We start from the raw sequence: 14,855 nt of genomic DNA, 5'->3' as shown, positions 1-14,855 counted from the left end.
CTTCCAAGCTCTGCGGTGCGCCCAAACAGTGGTTTACCCCCACATATGGGGTATCGGCGTATTCATGAGAAATTGCACAACAAAATTTATGGTTAAATTTCTGTTTTTACACTTGTGAAAATAAAAAAAAATGGTTCTGAATTAAAATGTTTGCAAAAAAAAGTTAAATGTTCATTTTTTCCTTCCACGTTGTTTCAGTTCCTGTGAAGCACGTAAAGGGTTAATAAACTTCTTGAATATGGTTTTGAACACCTTGAGGGGTGCAGATTTTAGAATGGTGTCACACTTGGTTATTTTCTATCAAATAGACCCCTCAAAATGACTTCAAATATGATGTGGTCCCTAAAAAAATGGTGTTGTAAAAATGAGAACTTGCTGGTCAAATTTTAACCCTTATAACTCCCTAACAAAAAAAAATTTTGTTTCCAAAATTGTGCTGATGTAAAGTAGACATGTGGGAAATGTTATTTATTACCTATTTTGTGTGACATATCTCTCTAATTTAAGGGCATAAGAATATAAAGTTTGAAAATTGCAAAATTTTAAATGTTTTTGCCATATTTCCATTTTTTTCATAAATAATCGCAAGTAATATCGAAGAAATGTTACCACTATCATGAAGTACAATATGTCATTAAAAAACAGTCTCAGAATCAGCGGGATCCGTTAAAGCGTTCCAGAGTTATAACCTCATAAAGTGACACCACTGGAACAGCGATGGCGTGGACAGTGAGTAAGAGTGTTTTATTTTAACAAGGCCAAACATAAATAGGTGACAATCCGATCAAGAAAATACAATTTTCAGTTAAAACATTTCCAAAATTCTGAACGTGACAAAATGTTTTTCCTCAGTGTGACTTCTCTGATGTTCTTTAAGAGTTGATTTCCATGTAAAACATTTCCCACATTAGGAACATGAAAAAGGCTTCTCTCCTGTGTGACGTCTCTGGTGACTAAGAAGAGATGATTTCTTCACAAAACATTTTCCACATTCTAAACATGAAAATGGCTTATCCTCTGTGTGAGTTCTCTGGTGCTTAACAAAATTTGATTTCTGTGTAAAATATTTCCCACATTCTAAACAGGCAAAAGGCTTCTCGCCTGTGTGGGTTCTCTGGTGCTTAACAAAATCTGATTTGTGGTTAAAACATTTCCCACATTCTGAACATGTAAAAGGCTTCTCTCCTGTGTGAGTTCTTTGGTGTATAACAAGATGAAATTTTTGTTTAAAACATTTCCCACATTCTGAACAGGGAAAAGGCTTCTCCCCTGTGTGGGTTCTCTGGTGGTTAACTAAACTTGATTTCTTTGCAAAAAATTTTCCACATTCTGAACAGGAAAAAGGTTTCTCTCCAGTGTGGGTTCTCTGGTGAATAACCAAAGTTGATTTCACGTTAAAAAATTTCCCACATTCTGAACAGAAAAAAGGCTTCTCTCCTGTGTGAATTCTCTGGTGCTTAATAAAATTTGACTTCTGGTTAAAACATTTCCCACATTCAGAACAGGAAAAAGGCTTCTCCCCTGTGTGAGTTATCTGATGTGTAACAAGGTGTGATTTCCATGAAAAACATTTCCCACATTCTGAACATGAAAATGGCTTCTCACCTGTGTGACTTCTCTGATGACTTACGAGATCTGATTTCTGGTTAAAACTTTTCCCACACTTGGGACAAGAAAATCTATTATCTGCTAGGTGAATTTTTTGATGTTTAGGAAAAGACTTTTCAAAGGGAAAATTATTTCCATATTCTGAAAGTAAAAATGGCTTCCTTGCTTTCAGAGCACTTTGTTTTCTAATGCTTATTTTGTGACTTTGATTTTCCTTAGTAGTCGCTAATGAATCAGAAGACAGGACCTGTCTTAAAGGATAAGATAATAGCTCTTTACTGTGAAGGTAGGATGGTATATCTGGAGTAATGGCATTCACTTCAATGGTATCCTGTGGGATCTCAAGAACATCCGAATTAAAAATTGAAGATGTCAGCTGTCCCCCTGATCTCCTTGTCCAGTCATCTGCCAAGAATAAAACCAATTATTATTTTTGAATAAAATATCCTTGAATTTAATATTTTTTAACACTTCTACTTACACTTGCTGTAGAAATGGCAAGTTATATAAAAAATATTGAATTATTCACCAAGACAATGACAGTTCACAGTCTAATAGAAATTAATGGAAATAATGGAATAAAAAGCCACGAACCAATGTTATGTAAGCGAAAATAATACCAGTGAAAACTCTACTCATCTCACAAAAAAACAAACCCCACTCAGGTCCACATTATTAGCGGCTCAAAGGCTCTTGAAAAGCAACATGACTTCCATAAAGCAATCTAGTGAAATCCACTATAGTAAACTCAAATCTCCCCCTCACTTCTGAGCCTTGCAGTGTGCCCAAGCCGCATTTAGCATCCATGTACTTGCCATTACTATAGTGAGAAGAACCCACTTAATTTCTGGTCTGTGTGTCTCCTGCAGGACTATGCGGGCACTAGGTGTTGGGTAAAAAAATGGCATATTGGTAATTTTTGGTAACGCCTATGCAGCGTAAATAGTAAAAAGATCTAATGTTAAAAATAAGAAAAAAAACAAAAAACCTGCTATACTCACCCTCTGTAGTCCGATGATGCACTCGCACCGGCCGCCATCTTCCGTTACCAGAGATGCTTTGCGAAATTACCCAGAAGACTTAGCGGTCTCGCGAGACCGCTATGTCATCTGGGTAATTTCGCAATGCATCCTGGGAACGGAAGATGGCGGCAGCCGCGCGCATAGGGACAGCTTCGCTGGATCCCAGGGGGTGAGTATATAACTATTTTTTGTTTTAATTATCTTTTTTTAACACGGATATGTGCCCACACTGCTATATACTACGTGGGCAGTGTTATATACCGCGTGGGCAGTGTTATATACCGTGTGGCTGCTATATACTACGTGGGCAGTGTTATATTACGCATGGGCTGCGTTATATACAGAGTGGCTGCTATATACTACGTGGCCAGTGTTAGATACTATGTGGGCTGTGTTATGTACTGCGTGGCCTGTGCTATATATTATGTGGCCACTGTTATATACTGCATGGCCTGTGTTATATACTTGTCACGGGAAGACTAGGTGGGCAAGAGCTAATGACCCGGGCCCCTGCAATTTCCCTCAGACTAGGGAAATCCTGACTGACCCTCTACCTAGAGTTTACACTGATGGTGTGCATGTCTAGGCCTCGACCCTCACCCTGTCTCCTGTTTCAACCCTAGGCTGAAACCACCACCCAGTGAAAAGATAATACACCGATATCCTTGTCTGTGCTAACTGTGGGTAACGGAAAATATACACCACGCTGCAGTCACTCAGGAATACACTATAAATGCGCAGGGCAAAATAAATAAAAATATAGGAAGGAGTAAATAAGACAAAGGGAAATACACCACCAGCAACGATACTCCAACTACTAGCTCACCACTCCAGACTGAGATAACAACGCACAAGACAGAAGCTATAATCGGCGACGCCCAATGTTCAGAAGAACTATTTAAAGGCTGTGGGCGTGGCCCAGCTTCCAATCCGAGCACCAGCTAAATTAACCCCGGACCAGCTAGATAAAATCTAGCCGACGCCACTGAGCACATAGTGGACAAAAGCGGAATTACCGCTGTCTGTCGAACGCCCTGGTATGAACAGCGTCTGACATGACAATACTGCGTGGCCACTGTTATATATTGCGTGGCCTGTATTAACGCATCGGGTATTCTACAGTATGTATGTATGTATATATATATATATATATGTATGTATATGTATATATAGCAGCCACATAGTATATAGCACAGGCCACGTACTATTTGCCTGCTATATACTACATGGATCCTATATACTACGTGGCCTGTGCTATATACTATGTGGCTGCTATATACATATATACATATTCTAGAATACCCGATGCGTTAGAATCGGGCCACCATCTACACTGTGTTCCAAATTATTATGCAAATAACATTTCCTCATATTTTCTCCAAATTACCTATCTGAATTGCAGTCATTGTTATTTTCCAGTCATCTACTATTCTAGTATAATTGCAATGTTTTGGAACAAACTGCCTATGAAAACAGAATCTTTAAAAAAAAAAAAAATAAACACTCAAAATGCATGTTCCAAATTATTATGCACAGCAGAGTTATCAACCTTTTTTTTTTATTTTGAACAAAAAAATTGTCAATTGAGAAGTTATAAGCATTACCAGCTTATTAAAAAATGAAATCAAACAGTTTTCAAGTGAAAACTTTATTCTAGGTGATGTTACATTTGCACATAGGACCCCTTGTTCGAAAGAAGCTTCTGAACTCTCTCGTCCATTGAATTTGTCAGTTTTTGGATGGTTTCTGCTTCAATTGTTTTGCATGTGGACACAATCCCCTCCCAGAGCTGTTGCTTAGATGTGAACTGCCTCCCGCCATCATAGACACTCCTTTTGATGATGCTTCAGAGGTTCTCAATGGGGTTGAGGTCAGGAGAAGATGGTGGCCACACCATAAGTTTGTCCTCTTTTATGCCCATAGCAGCCAGAGATGCAGATGTGTTTCTTGCAGCATGAGACGGTGCATTATCATGCATGAAAATGATCTTGCTGCGGAAAGCACGGTTCTTCCTCTTGAACCATGGCAGGAAGTGTTGTTTTAGAAACTCCACGTAGATTATGGAGTTCATCTTTACCCCTTCAGGGATCATAAAGGGGCCGACAATCTCTCTCCCCATGATTCCAGCCCAAATCATTACTCCACCTCCTCCTTGTTGGCGCCTTAGCCATGTTTTCATGGGGTGTCCATCAACCAGTCATCCTCCACTCCATCCATCTGGACCATCGAGCGTTGCATGGCACTCATTGGTGAACAAAACAGTTTGGAAGTCAGTCTTCATGTATCGTTTGGCCCACTGGAGCCGTTTCTGCTTGTGTGCAGTGGATAGAGGTGGTCAACAGGATAGCTTACGCACCTCTGAAGGACCTTGTATCTTGTTGTTCTGAGGACGTTGGAGGCACCAGGAGCTTCAAAAACTTGTCTGCTGCTATGACAAGGCATTTTTGCAGCTGCTCTTTTAACCTTACGCAATTGCCTGTTGGAAAGAGTCCTCAATTTTTCCTTATCGGCATGCACACGTGTGTGCTGGGAATCAGCTACATACTTCTTCATTGTGCGATGATAACGATGAAGTGTCTTGGCAATGTTGATTGTAGTCATGCCTTGACCTAAATACTCCACAATTTGTTGCTTTTCAGCAGCCGACACATCCTTTTTCTTTCCCATTTTGACAAAAAATGTAGGCTGCTTAATAATGTGGAACAGCCTTCTTAAGTAGTCTTGCCTTTATTTGGACACACCTGCCAAACGAATTTGCACAGGTATCTGCAATTGCTTTCAGTGATATAAAGAGCCCTGACACACATCACCATCAATGAGTTTAAATGGCAAACAAAAAAATTCTAACCTTATCACTCCTAAACTCTTTGTGCATAATAATTTGGAACACAGTGTAGTAGGATATAAACTGGTCCCCTTTAGATTAAAAAAGCCGGATTACTCACCGGTAATGCTCTTTTAGTGAGTCCACGACAGCACCCCACTGGAGAGAGGGATCCGCCCCGCAGGAACAGGAAACCTATTGAGAAATAAAAGGGGGCGGTCCGCCTCTCCTCCTCAGTTTTGATTTCAGAGTACCCGGAGGACCGCCAGTATTAGGCAAATATCATTTATTTCATTTTTCAAACTTATTTGCTTATGATTAAAAGGATTTTTACTCAATAGTATGTACTATATTAATCTAGGGAGGGATGTAAGAGGGTGCTGTCGTGGACGCACTAAAAGAGCATTACCGGTGAGTAATCCGGCTTTTTACTCTTCGCCACGACAGCACCCCACTGGAGATCTTTCAGAGACCATCACCTAGGGAGGGGACCACCGTGCTGAGGACAGTCCTGCCAAAGTCTAGGTCAGAAGTTGACGATAGGTCTAGCCTATAGTGGTTATAGAATGTAGAAGGATTTGACCAAGTTGCCGACTTACATATAGTTTCAATTGGGACGTCTCCCCTCTCTGCCCAGGAGGATGCCATCGCTCTGGTAGAGTGTGCCGTTATGCCTTCCGGCGGGTTTTCTTTCCTCGCGGAATAAGCCAGTTTGATAGACTCTCTGATCCACCGGGATAAGGTGCTTTTTGTTACTCCATGACCCTTCTTGTGACCCTGGAAGGAAATAAACAGAGCCCTACACTGTCGCCAGCTGCTGGTCCTTTCAATGTATTTTAACACTACTCTTTTAACGTCTAGAGTGTGATATTTCTGTTCTTCAGGAGTGGAGGGATTACTGAAGAAAGTGGGCAAGATTATTTCTTGCGACCTATGGAAATTTTTTGCTACTTTGGGAAGGTAGGAAGGGTCTGGTTTAAGAATTAATTTATCCTGAAAGGTTAACAAAAAAGGTGGATCTATAGAGAGTGCTTGGATGTCACTGATTCTCCTAGCTCAAGTCAGTGCTACCAAGAGGGCCGTTTTTAGTGATAGACATTTAAAGGGTATCGAGTCTATTGGTTCGAATGGAGAGTCTGTTAGGGCTTGTAAAACTAAATTTAAATCCCAGGGTGGAATCCTAGGTATGTTAACTGGATTTATTCTTTCGCAGGCTGTGATAAATCTGGATACCCATCTATCTCCCGCAATTTTATGGCCATAGAGGGCTCCTAGTGCTGAAACGTGAACTTTTAAGGTGTTTACAGTTAAACCTAGTTCTCTCCCTTTTTGAAGAAATTCCAGGATAGATTGTATCGGAATTTCTGATGTGTTAGTAGATGTATGGAATTGTAAGAATTTCTTCCATATTCTCGTATAAATTTTTGTGGTGGAAGGTTTTCTACTCTGGAGAAGTGTGTCAATCAAACCCCCCGAGAATCCTCTCGATCTTAGCATCTGCCTCTCAAATTCCAGGCCATCAGGTGGAGATTGTCCACCTGAGGGTGGAAAAACGGACCCTGGAAGAGAAGGTTGGGTGTTGAGGGGAGGACCCAAGGATCTGAGACCGACATGGTCTGTAGCCACGAGAACCATGGTCTCTTGGGCCAGAATGGAGCCATCAGTATCACTTTCGCTCCTTCTTCTCTGATTTTGCGTATGACTTGGGGTAGTAATATGATCGGAGGAAAAGCGTACGCCAGACTGAACTGCCAAGGGGCTTGGAGAGCGTCCAGAATGTCCGGATGATCCGTTGGAGATAAGGAGGCAAATCTCCGGACTTTTCTGTTTCTTCTTGTGGCGAAGAGATCTATTTGAGGACGGCCCCATAGGGATATTATGTCCAGAAAAATCTGCTGGTTTAGGCACCACTCTCCTTGTCTCAAGGTGTGTCGACTTAAAAAGTCTGCCTGCTGATTGTTTTCTCCCCTTATGTGCAGCGCAGTAAGGGATGTTAGGTGACTTTCTGCTAGATTTAAGATTTCTGTAGCAGAAGACATCAGAGTCTCTGATCGCGTACCTCCTTGCCTGTTTAGGTACGCCACTGTGGTGGTGTTGTCGGAGAGGATTCTGACATCTTTCCCCCGAAGCTGTGGGAGGAAATGGTATAAGGCGTATTTTACTGCATTTAGTTCTTTAACATTAGAGGAGTTGCAGCTTTCCTCCATGTTCCATGACCCTTGGCAATAATCATTCCCCATATGAGCGCCCCATCCATGAGGACTGGCGTCAGTGGTTATGGTATGAGATGGCGTTATTACCCATGGAACACCACTCAAATGGTTTGAGTCTAGCCACCACGCTAAGGAAGATAAAACCTCCTGAGATAAGGTTATTTTTGTATTTAGGTGACCAAATAACCGTCTATCCTCTTGTAAAATTTGATGTTGTAGTGTTCGAGTATGGTATTGAGCCCATCTTACTGCAGGTATACAAGAGATAAGAGACCCTAGTAATGACATAGCTTGTCTTAGGGATATACGTGGATTATTTATCGTGGCTAGGACTTTGTGTCTGATCAGTAGTATTTTTACCTGAGGCAGAAGACACTTTTGAGATATGGAGTCTAAATGGAACCCCAAGAACGCCTGACGGAAAAGCGGAGTGAGTCTGGATTTGTCGGTATTGATTATCCAGCCCAGGTCCTGTGGAGAGGAAATTGCGTGAGCTAAACGATCAGTACATTGAGCAACTGAATTTCCTATTACCAAAAAGTCATCCAGATAGGGCACAATCAAAGTCTCCTTCTGGCGAAGGTAGGCCATCACCTCTAGCATTATCTTGGTGAAGATCCTCGGCGCTGTTGAGAGGCCAAAGGGCAAGGCCGCATACTGGAAGTGACGAATCTCGTTGTTGATTATTACCGCCACCCTGAGGAATTTTTGGTATCTGTTGTGAATAGGGAGATGATAGTAAGCATCTTTTAGATCAATGCCCCCCATCATACAGTTTGGGAAGAGGCGTTTTATGGTGGACCTAATGGATTCCATCTTAAATGTATAGTTTTCAATAAATGAATTGAGTTTTTTAAGGTTTATGATTGTCCTGAAAGAACCGTCGGGCTTGGAAATTAGGAATAAGGGAGAGTAGAATCCCCTACCCTCCTGTCCCACCGGAACTTGGACTAAGACCCGTTTTGATAATAGGGTTTGAATTTCAAGCTCTAGCGCCTGTTGTTGTATAGGCGAGCTGAGGGATGTTATAATATAAGACTCGTGGGGAACACGAGAGAATTTTAGTTTAATTCCATCTCGGATGATATTTAAAACCCACGAGCTAGATGTTATTTTTTCCCATTGAGTGGTGAAAAACTTCAGTCTGCCCCCAACTGGTATATCCTCAGTATTTGTTGTCTTTTGGGGGGTTGGGTCTTCTAAACATGGTACCTCTCTGCTTGTCGTCTTTAGCGGTCCATGTTGTAGACCTATCCGTTTGCCTCCTTTTGCCAAACGGTCTCCTTTTAAAGGCTCTCCTGTAAAAGGGAATAGAGGAATCAGGAAAAGCTTTCTTCTTGTCCTTTGCCTTTTTGAGTATCTCGTCTAAGGTTTTACCAAAGAGGTACTCACCCTCACATGGGATTGCGCATATTTTAGATTTAGATTGCGCGTCCCCTTTCCAACTTTTCATCCATAGCGCTCGTCTTGCGTTATTCACGAGGCCTGCAGATCTTGCTGCCAAACGGAGTGAGTCGGCAGACGCGTCTGCCATAAAGGCCGCTGCTCCTCGTATTAAGGGGATGGCCGCTCGTAGTTTCTCTCTTGAACTTTTATTTTCGATTTGTTGGTCTAACTGATCAATCCAGATGATCATTGAACGGGCAGCGCAAGTGCTGGCTACTGCAGGTTTGAATATTCCTGTAGCCGCTTCCCAAGAACGTTTAAGGGATGACTCAGCCTTACGATCCAAAGGATCGACCAGTAGTCCCGCATCCTCCACAGGTAGAGTGGATTGCTTAGAGGTAGAGGCTACAGCTGCGTCGACCTTAGGGACTTTGGTCTATGTAAGAAGTTCCTCATCGCTAAACGGATATTTTCGTTTCGATGCTGAGGGTAGAAAGCTTCTCTGATCCTGCTTCTCCCACTCTCTTTTAATTAATGTTTTTACTGCTGGTATAACTGGAAAACATCTCCTCTTTCTCTCTGCCAAACCTGCGAACATTATGTCCTGCGTGGTTTGCGCACCCTTAGTTTCCTCACACCCCATGGTATTTCGAATTGACTTTACCAAGTTGTCCACACTGTCTAAGGGAAAACATGAGCATCCCTCAATCTCTGATGAGGATGATGATGATGAACATGATGATAGGAAGGCGTCTGATAGTACAGGTTGGTCACTATACAGGTTGGTCACTATTGGAGTCTGACACAGGTGTCGGTGTTTTGGACTTAGCACCACGTGGTTTGTCTTGGGCCATATTTTTTAGTTCCTCCCTAATAATGGCCCGTAAGTCCGTAATGGACACTGCTGCTCCCTGTGTTGTTTCCTTAAAACAGTCCTTGCAAAGTTTTTTTGGGTATGAGTCTGGAAGGGGCTGGCTACACAAGGCACATTCCTTATGCTTCGTTTTTTGTCGCTTTTTGCCCTAAGCGTAATAAGTAGAGAGAGAAGAGAAAAGAGAGAAGTAGGGAGACAACGTCAGCTTAATAGGCAGAGTTCACAAACTCACCCAGTGAAGCAAATAATACCGAATCAGAAGACCGAGATCCTGTACTGGAAACGTCGCTTCTACGAGCGGTCTCCAAGGATCCTCTGGCGTTATCTTTGGCGGGGGGTACTGATCTCCAGCTGTGGGGTCCATGGCACCTGGGGATGACATCTCTGCATCGCCATATTACCACTCATATGCGGTTTAAATAGTGCGCCCATTTTTTATATTTTTTTCCATGCGCATGCGCAGATCGGCGCTGGCTTCCCCCGCCCTAGATCCGGCCTAGGCGCCCCGGAAGTCCACCATCCATTTCCGGGGTAGCCTGTATTGCGGCGGTCAGCGCATGTGCGGCCCGGGATTCGCGTCGGACCGCAATAGGAGTGCAGTCGCTCTCCTACCTCCAGCCGTACCGCCACCGCAGATGATGCCAGGCGGCCTTCCCCGGACCCGGCCGTCTGCGTGCTTCTTCAGACGAGGAGGGAGCCGTCTAACGGAACTCCCCCGACGCTGCTTCTGAGCCGCAGCCCCTGCCGTTCTCATGGAAACCGTGCAGGCGGCATGCTAGCCCAGGTATGCTGTGTCCTGTCGTTCCTGTATGTTCCCGCAGGAACAGGAAACCTAAACTGAGGAGGAGAGGCGGACCGCCCCCTTTTATTTCTCAATAGGTTTCCTGTTCCTGCGGGCGGATCCCTCTCTCCAGTGGGGTGCTGTCGTGGCGAAGAGTAAAAATGTTCTGCTGGAAACACTGCAGTATGCCATCCCATTCCTTAAGCTAGATGATTGGATAGAAAGAGGAATAACTCGACTAGGGAACTTGATGCAAGCTAATGCTCTGTCTCCATTTAAATAAATACAGCATTAATAAGAGACTTCTTCAAATATTTTCAAATTAGACATTTTATGAACAGTATGAATAATGGGTCAGAAAGCATAAAAATTTCCGCTCTGGAGTGCCGGCATTTTTATCATTATGTGAGGTCTGAAAGCATTGCATTTTTTGGTTATTTTGATTTCCCATTTTCAGAAAATAAATACAAAATGTATTGCTTGGAACTTTGGAGACATGTTATCAGAAGTTTATAGTATAAAAGAACAATTTACATTTTACTCAAAAATATACCTATAAATTGAAAAATCAGACAAACTGAACATTTTAAAGTGGTCTCTTAATTTTTACCAGAGCTGTTTGTTTGAGGGTAGAGCTCCAACACTAAACCTGAGTTTTATGACTCCTGACCAGAAAAGTAGCGATAGCATTAGTGCGCCATGTTTCAGGAGAGAATGTGCAGTAATATGAATTCCTTAGGATCGAATATATAATGTAATTTATAACACTGAATAAAGCAATGAAACCAGGGCTCGAGCCATGCCAACACATCAAGGGAGAGAAGATTGATTCATGCAATAAGATGTCTGGGTTCTAGAAAGCCAACAGCATCATAACCCTACACTTTTTCTAGGAGGCCCATCATAATTTTTCAAGTGAATTTCTAACTTGTACATTCTATGTACACTGACATTTGGTTTTGTAGTTTACAGACCTTGGCAGGTAATGGTCAGTGTCTTCTAATTTAGGTAGGTATATCTTAGTTCTATGAAAAAGGGCTTTCAAAGAACAAAGTCATTTGAACAGTTTTGGATGGAGGAGAATGTTGTGGTCTAGTGATAATAAAAATCAGTAGGACAACACAAAAATAGTGATAACACTGGTCAACAGCATTTTTGGTGCCAAAGATATTTCATCTAATTTAGGGTATTTTTGGGGTGCTGATTCTGAATATGCTATCAGTTTTGCCAGATTGGCTCAAGTTTTTGAGATTTTTGGTATCTTATTTATAGCACTTGTTGGTAAATGCGACGCATCATCTCATTAATTTCTTTGGATTAGTACTTGAACTGAGCAGTTCTCAATATAGTTTTGTGTTAATTAGTGTTCTAAAAGTTTGTTCATAGCTTGATTTTTGCACTAACTTTATGTTGTTGTCTGTTTTCCAGTGAAAAGCATGAACTCATCAAGAAGAAGTTGTCTTAACGATCCAGACTCATTCTGTTACATTTGTGGTGAATACACACTGCCAAAACATAGAAGAAACATAACAGACTTCGTAAAAAAAAGTGTATTTTGCCTATTTTGGGGTTATGCTTGGGGACCAAGACAAGTTTTGGGCACCACACATAGTGTGCAAAGCATGTATCGAATTATTACGAAAATGGAGCAAAGGACAAAGAAAAAGCTTCAAATTTGGTGTTCCAATGGTGTGGAGAGAGCCAAAAAATCATCATGATGACTGTTATTTATGGTAAACACAGGTACAGGCACATCTTCACAATGAGGGACAGGCCTTCTTGCAGATTCCATGTTACTCCCATTTTCGTTTCTTATGCTTATTGAATCCTTGCACTTGCACTGCACAGAAATAACAGTCATCATGATGATTTTTTGGCTCTCTCCACACCATTGGAACACCAAATTTGAAGCTTTTTCTTTGTCCTTTGCTCCATTTTCGTAATAATTCGATACATGCTTTGCACACTATGTGTGGTGCCCAAAACTTGTCTTGGTCCCCAAGCATAACCCCAAAATAGGCAAAATACACTTTTTTTTACGAAGTCTGTTATGTTTCTTCTATGTTTTGGCAGTGTGTATTCACCACAAATGTAACGGAATGAGTCTGGATCGTTAAGACAACTTCTTCTTGATGAGTTCATGCTTTTCACTGGAAAACAGACAACAACATAAAGTTAGTGCAAAAATCAAGCTATGAACAAACTTTTAGAACACTAACACAAAACTATATTGAGAACTGCTCAGTTCAAGTACTAATCCAAAGAAATTAATGAGATGATGCGTCGCATTTACCAACAAGTGCTATAAATAAGATACCAAAAATCTCAAAAACTTGAGCCAATCTGGCAAAACTGATAGCATATTCAGAATCAGCACCCCAAAAATACCCCAAATTCATTAAAATAGTTTGGACACCAGAAAAAAATTTTTTTTTTGTTGACCTGTGTAATCGATTGTGATATGGCCGTTCTACACCACTGATAAAGCAGCCACAGCCGGTGACTGAGAAGAATCTGTGACTTCTCTACATTTAGTAGTCACTACTCACCTGGGTAGTCATATGTAGGAATCTCCTCTTTACACCGCTCATCACCCCTCACATATGTCTCTGTAGTATTAATATGGGTCACATCTTCACCCTGAAACAAATATTATGAAAGTCACAGACAGATGGAGAAGTCACATCTATGATCAGCTCTAATCCTGCCATCTCCACCGTTCTCATTACACAAGTATAAAACATATAATACTGGTGGATAAAACAAGACTGAGCACAAGCCCTTCACAGCCGTCTACACATCATAGGGGAGATCTCATGACACCTTCTCTCCATCTACCGGATGATCCTGAGGAGCATTGGGATCTTCTTGTTTACAGTTCTGTGGAAGAAGAGAAAGGGGACATCTCTCTGGTGTTGTCCTCTTACTGGATAGATCTGGAGGAAACACATACAGGGACTGAATTAATTCTTTACATACAGATTATTATAGGCCTTGTGTATTTAGTCCTGTCTATTACCTGGTGATGTGAGGGGCTGGGGAACCTCCTTCATGATGTCATTGAACAGATCTTTGTGTTCTTCTAAATACTCCCACTCCTCCATGGAGAAATAGACGGCGACATCTTGACACCTTATAGGAACCTGACACATACAATGATACCATCATCTCTCTGATTTGTGCATAGCATTACTATAAAATGTCCCAGCATTCCCAGCAGTGTCACCTCTCCAGTCAGCAGCTCAATCATCTTGTAGAGGAGTACTAGAATCTTCTTGTCATTGAGGTCCTCATTTATCAGGGGGTGATGTGGAGGCCCCGTGATTATGCTCAAGGGTCTTCCCCATCCCTTAGGCAGATGGGCCTGACAGCGCTCACATCGCTCACTAGAGGTCTTCTTCACTACTGTGTAATCCTGGTTATAGAGAGACACATTAATAAATCTCACTACAGACATTTCCAGAGTCCTCACCCCTCTCCAGTTCTGTCCATCTATTATTCCCATAGATAAGAATGATGTAATGTGACGTCATCAGAATCTCTCACCTCTCCAGTAAGCCGGAAGAGGATCTCTAGGGTGAGGTGTAATATCCTCTCCGCCATCTTGTCTCTGTCCATATCCATCTTTAATGGGAAAATCAAGAAAATTTTCTTCTATAGAAGATCTTCACTGAGAGGATCCGATATTGTAGAGACCTGAATGAGAAGAAGATGGCAGATGTAACGTCATAAAACATTTTGCGTAATAATACAATTACTGGAGATAATAAGAGAAACATAACAGGAGATAGAACGTGTAGATATTCTATTTTCTAGTTTTGTATGGACTGGAGCACAATTGCAATTGCTAACTAATACATCTCCATTTTCCCAATCACTGGCTATGTTACTCTCTGATTTGTCAACTGATGGGCTGCAGGAAACACAAGATCGTTGGGACTGACCAGAAAATACAGAGACCGGCGGGGATCCAAGCAGCAGTCGTACTTTTATTATTTTACAGTATTTAGTTTCCTTCTTTACATCTACTAATAAAATCTATATGTTTAGGCCACAGACAACGAGCAGTTTCTTCCTCGGAGTCGGCAGCTGAATACGTTTCCCATAGACTCATCTTCCATAACGCTAATTCTCGTCTCATTTACCG

At 41.7% G+C, this 14,855-nt stretch overlaps 1 protein-coding gene across 4 annotated transcripts in view; it reads right to left on the bottom strand.

Moving 5' to 3' along the window:
- Positions 1-727: 727 nt before the first annotated feature.
- LOC143767965 (uncharacterized) overlaps positions 728-14,855 on the bottom strand; it is a 98,764-nt gene continuing 84,636 nt past the window's right edge. For 2 of the 4 annotated variants that reach the window (XM_077256542.1, XM_077256543.1), the window contains 6 exons: positions 14,255-14,404; positions 13,935-14,123; positions 13,728-13,851; positions 13,532-13,644; positions 13,258-13,348; positions 728-2,013 (listed from right to left, as the gene is read on the bottom strand). In XM_077256542.1, the coding sequence (XP_077112657.1) occupies positions 908-2,013; positions 13,258-13,348; positions 13,532-13,644; positions 13,728-13,851; positions 13,935-14,123; positions 14,255-14,332 (1,701 nt within the window). In that variant the 5' untranslated portion in view covers positions 14,333-14,404 and the 3' untranslated portion in view covers positions 728-907. The remainder of the gene's footprint in view (positions 2,014-13,257; positions 13,349-13,531; positions 13,645-13,727; positions 13,852-13,934; positions 14,124-14,254; positions 14,405-14,855) is intronic. The other 2 variants (XM_077256545.1, XM_077256544.1) reach the window with 1 other exon arrangement.

Source organism: Ranitomeya variabilis, chromosome 4 (genome assembly GCF_051348905.1).
Source record: "Ranitomeya variabilis isolate aRanVar5 chromosome 4, aRanVar5.hap1, whole genome shotgun sequence".
Taxonomy (NCBI): Eukaryota; Metazoa; Chordata; class Amphibia; order Anura; family Dendrobatidae; genus Ranitomeya; species Ranitomeya variabilis.
Note: the sequence above shows the minus strand (reverse complement) of the source record. Positions and strands in the feature narration are given on the sequence as shown.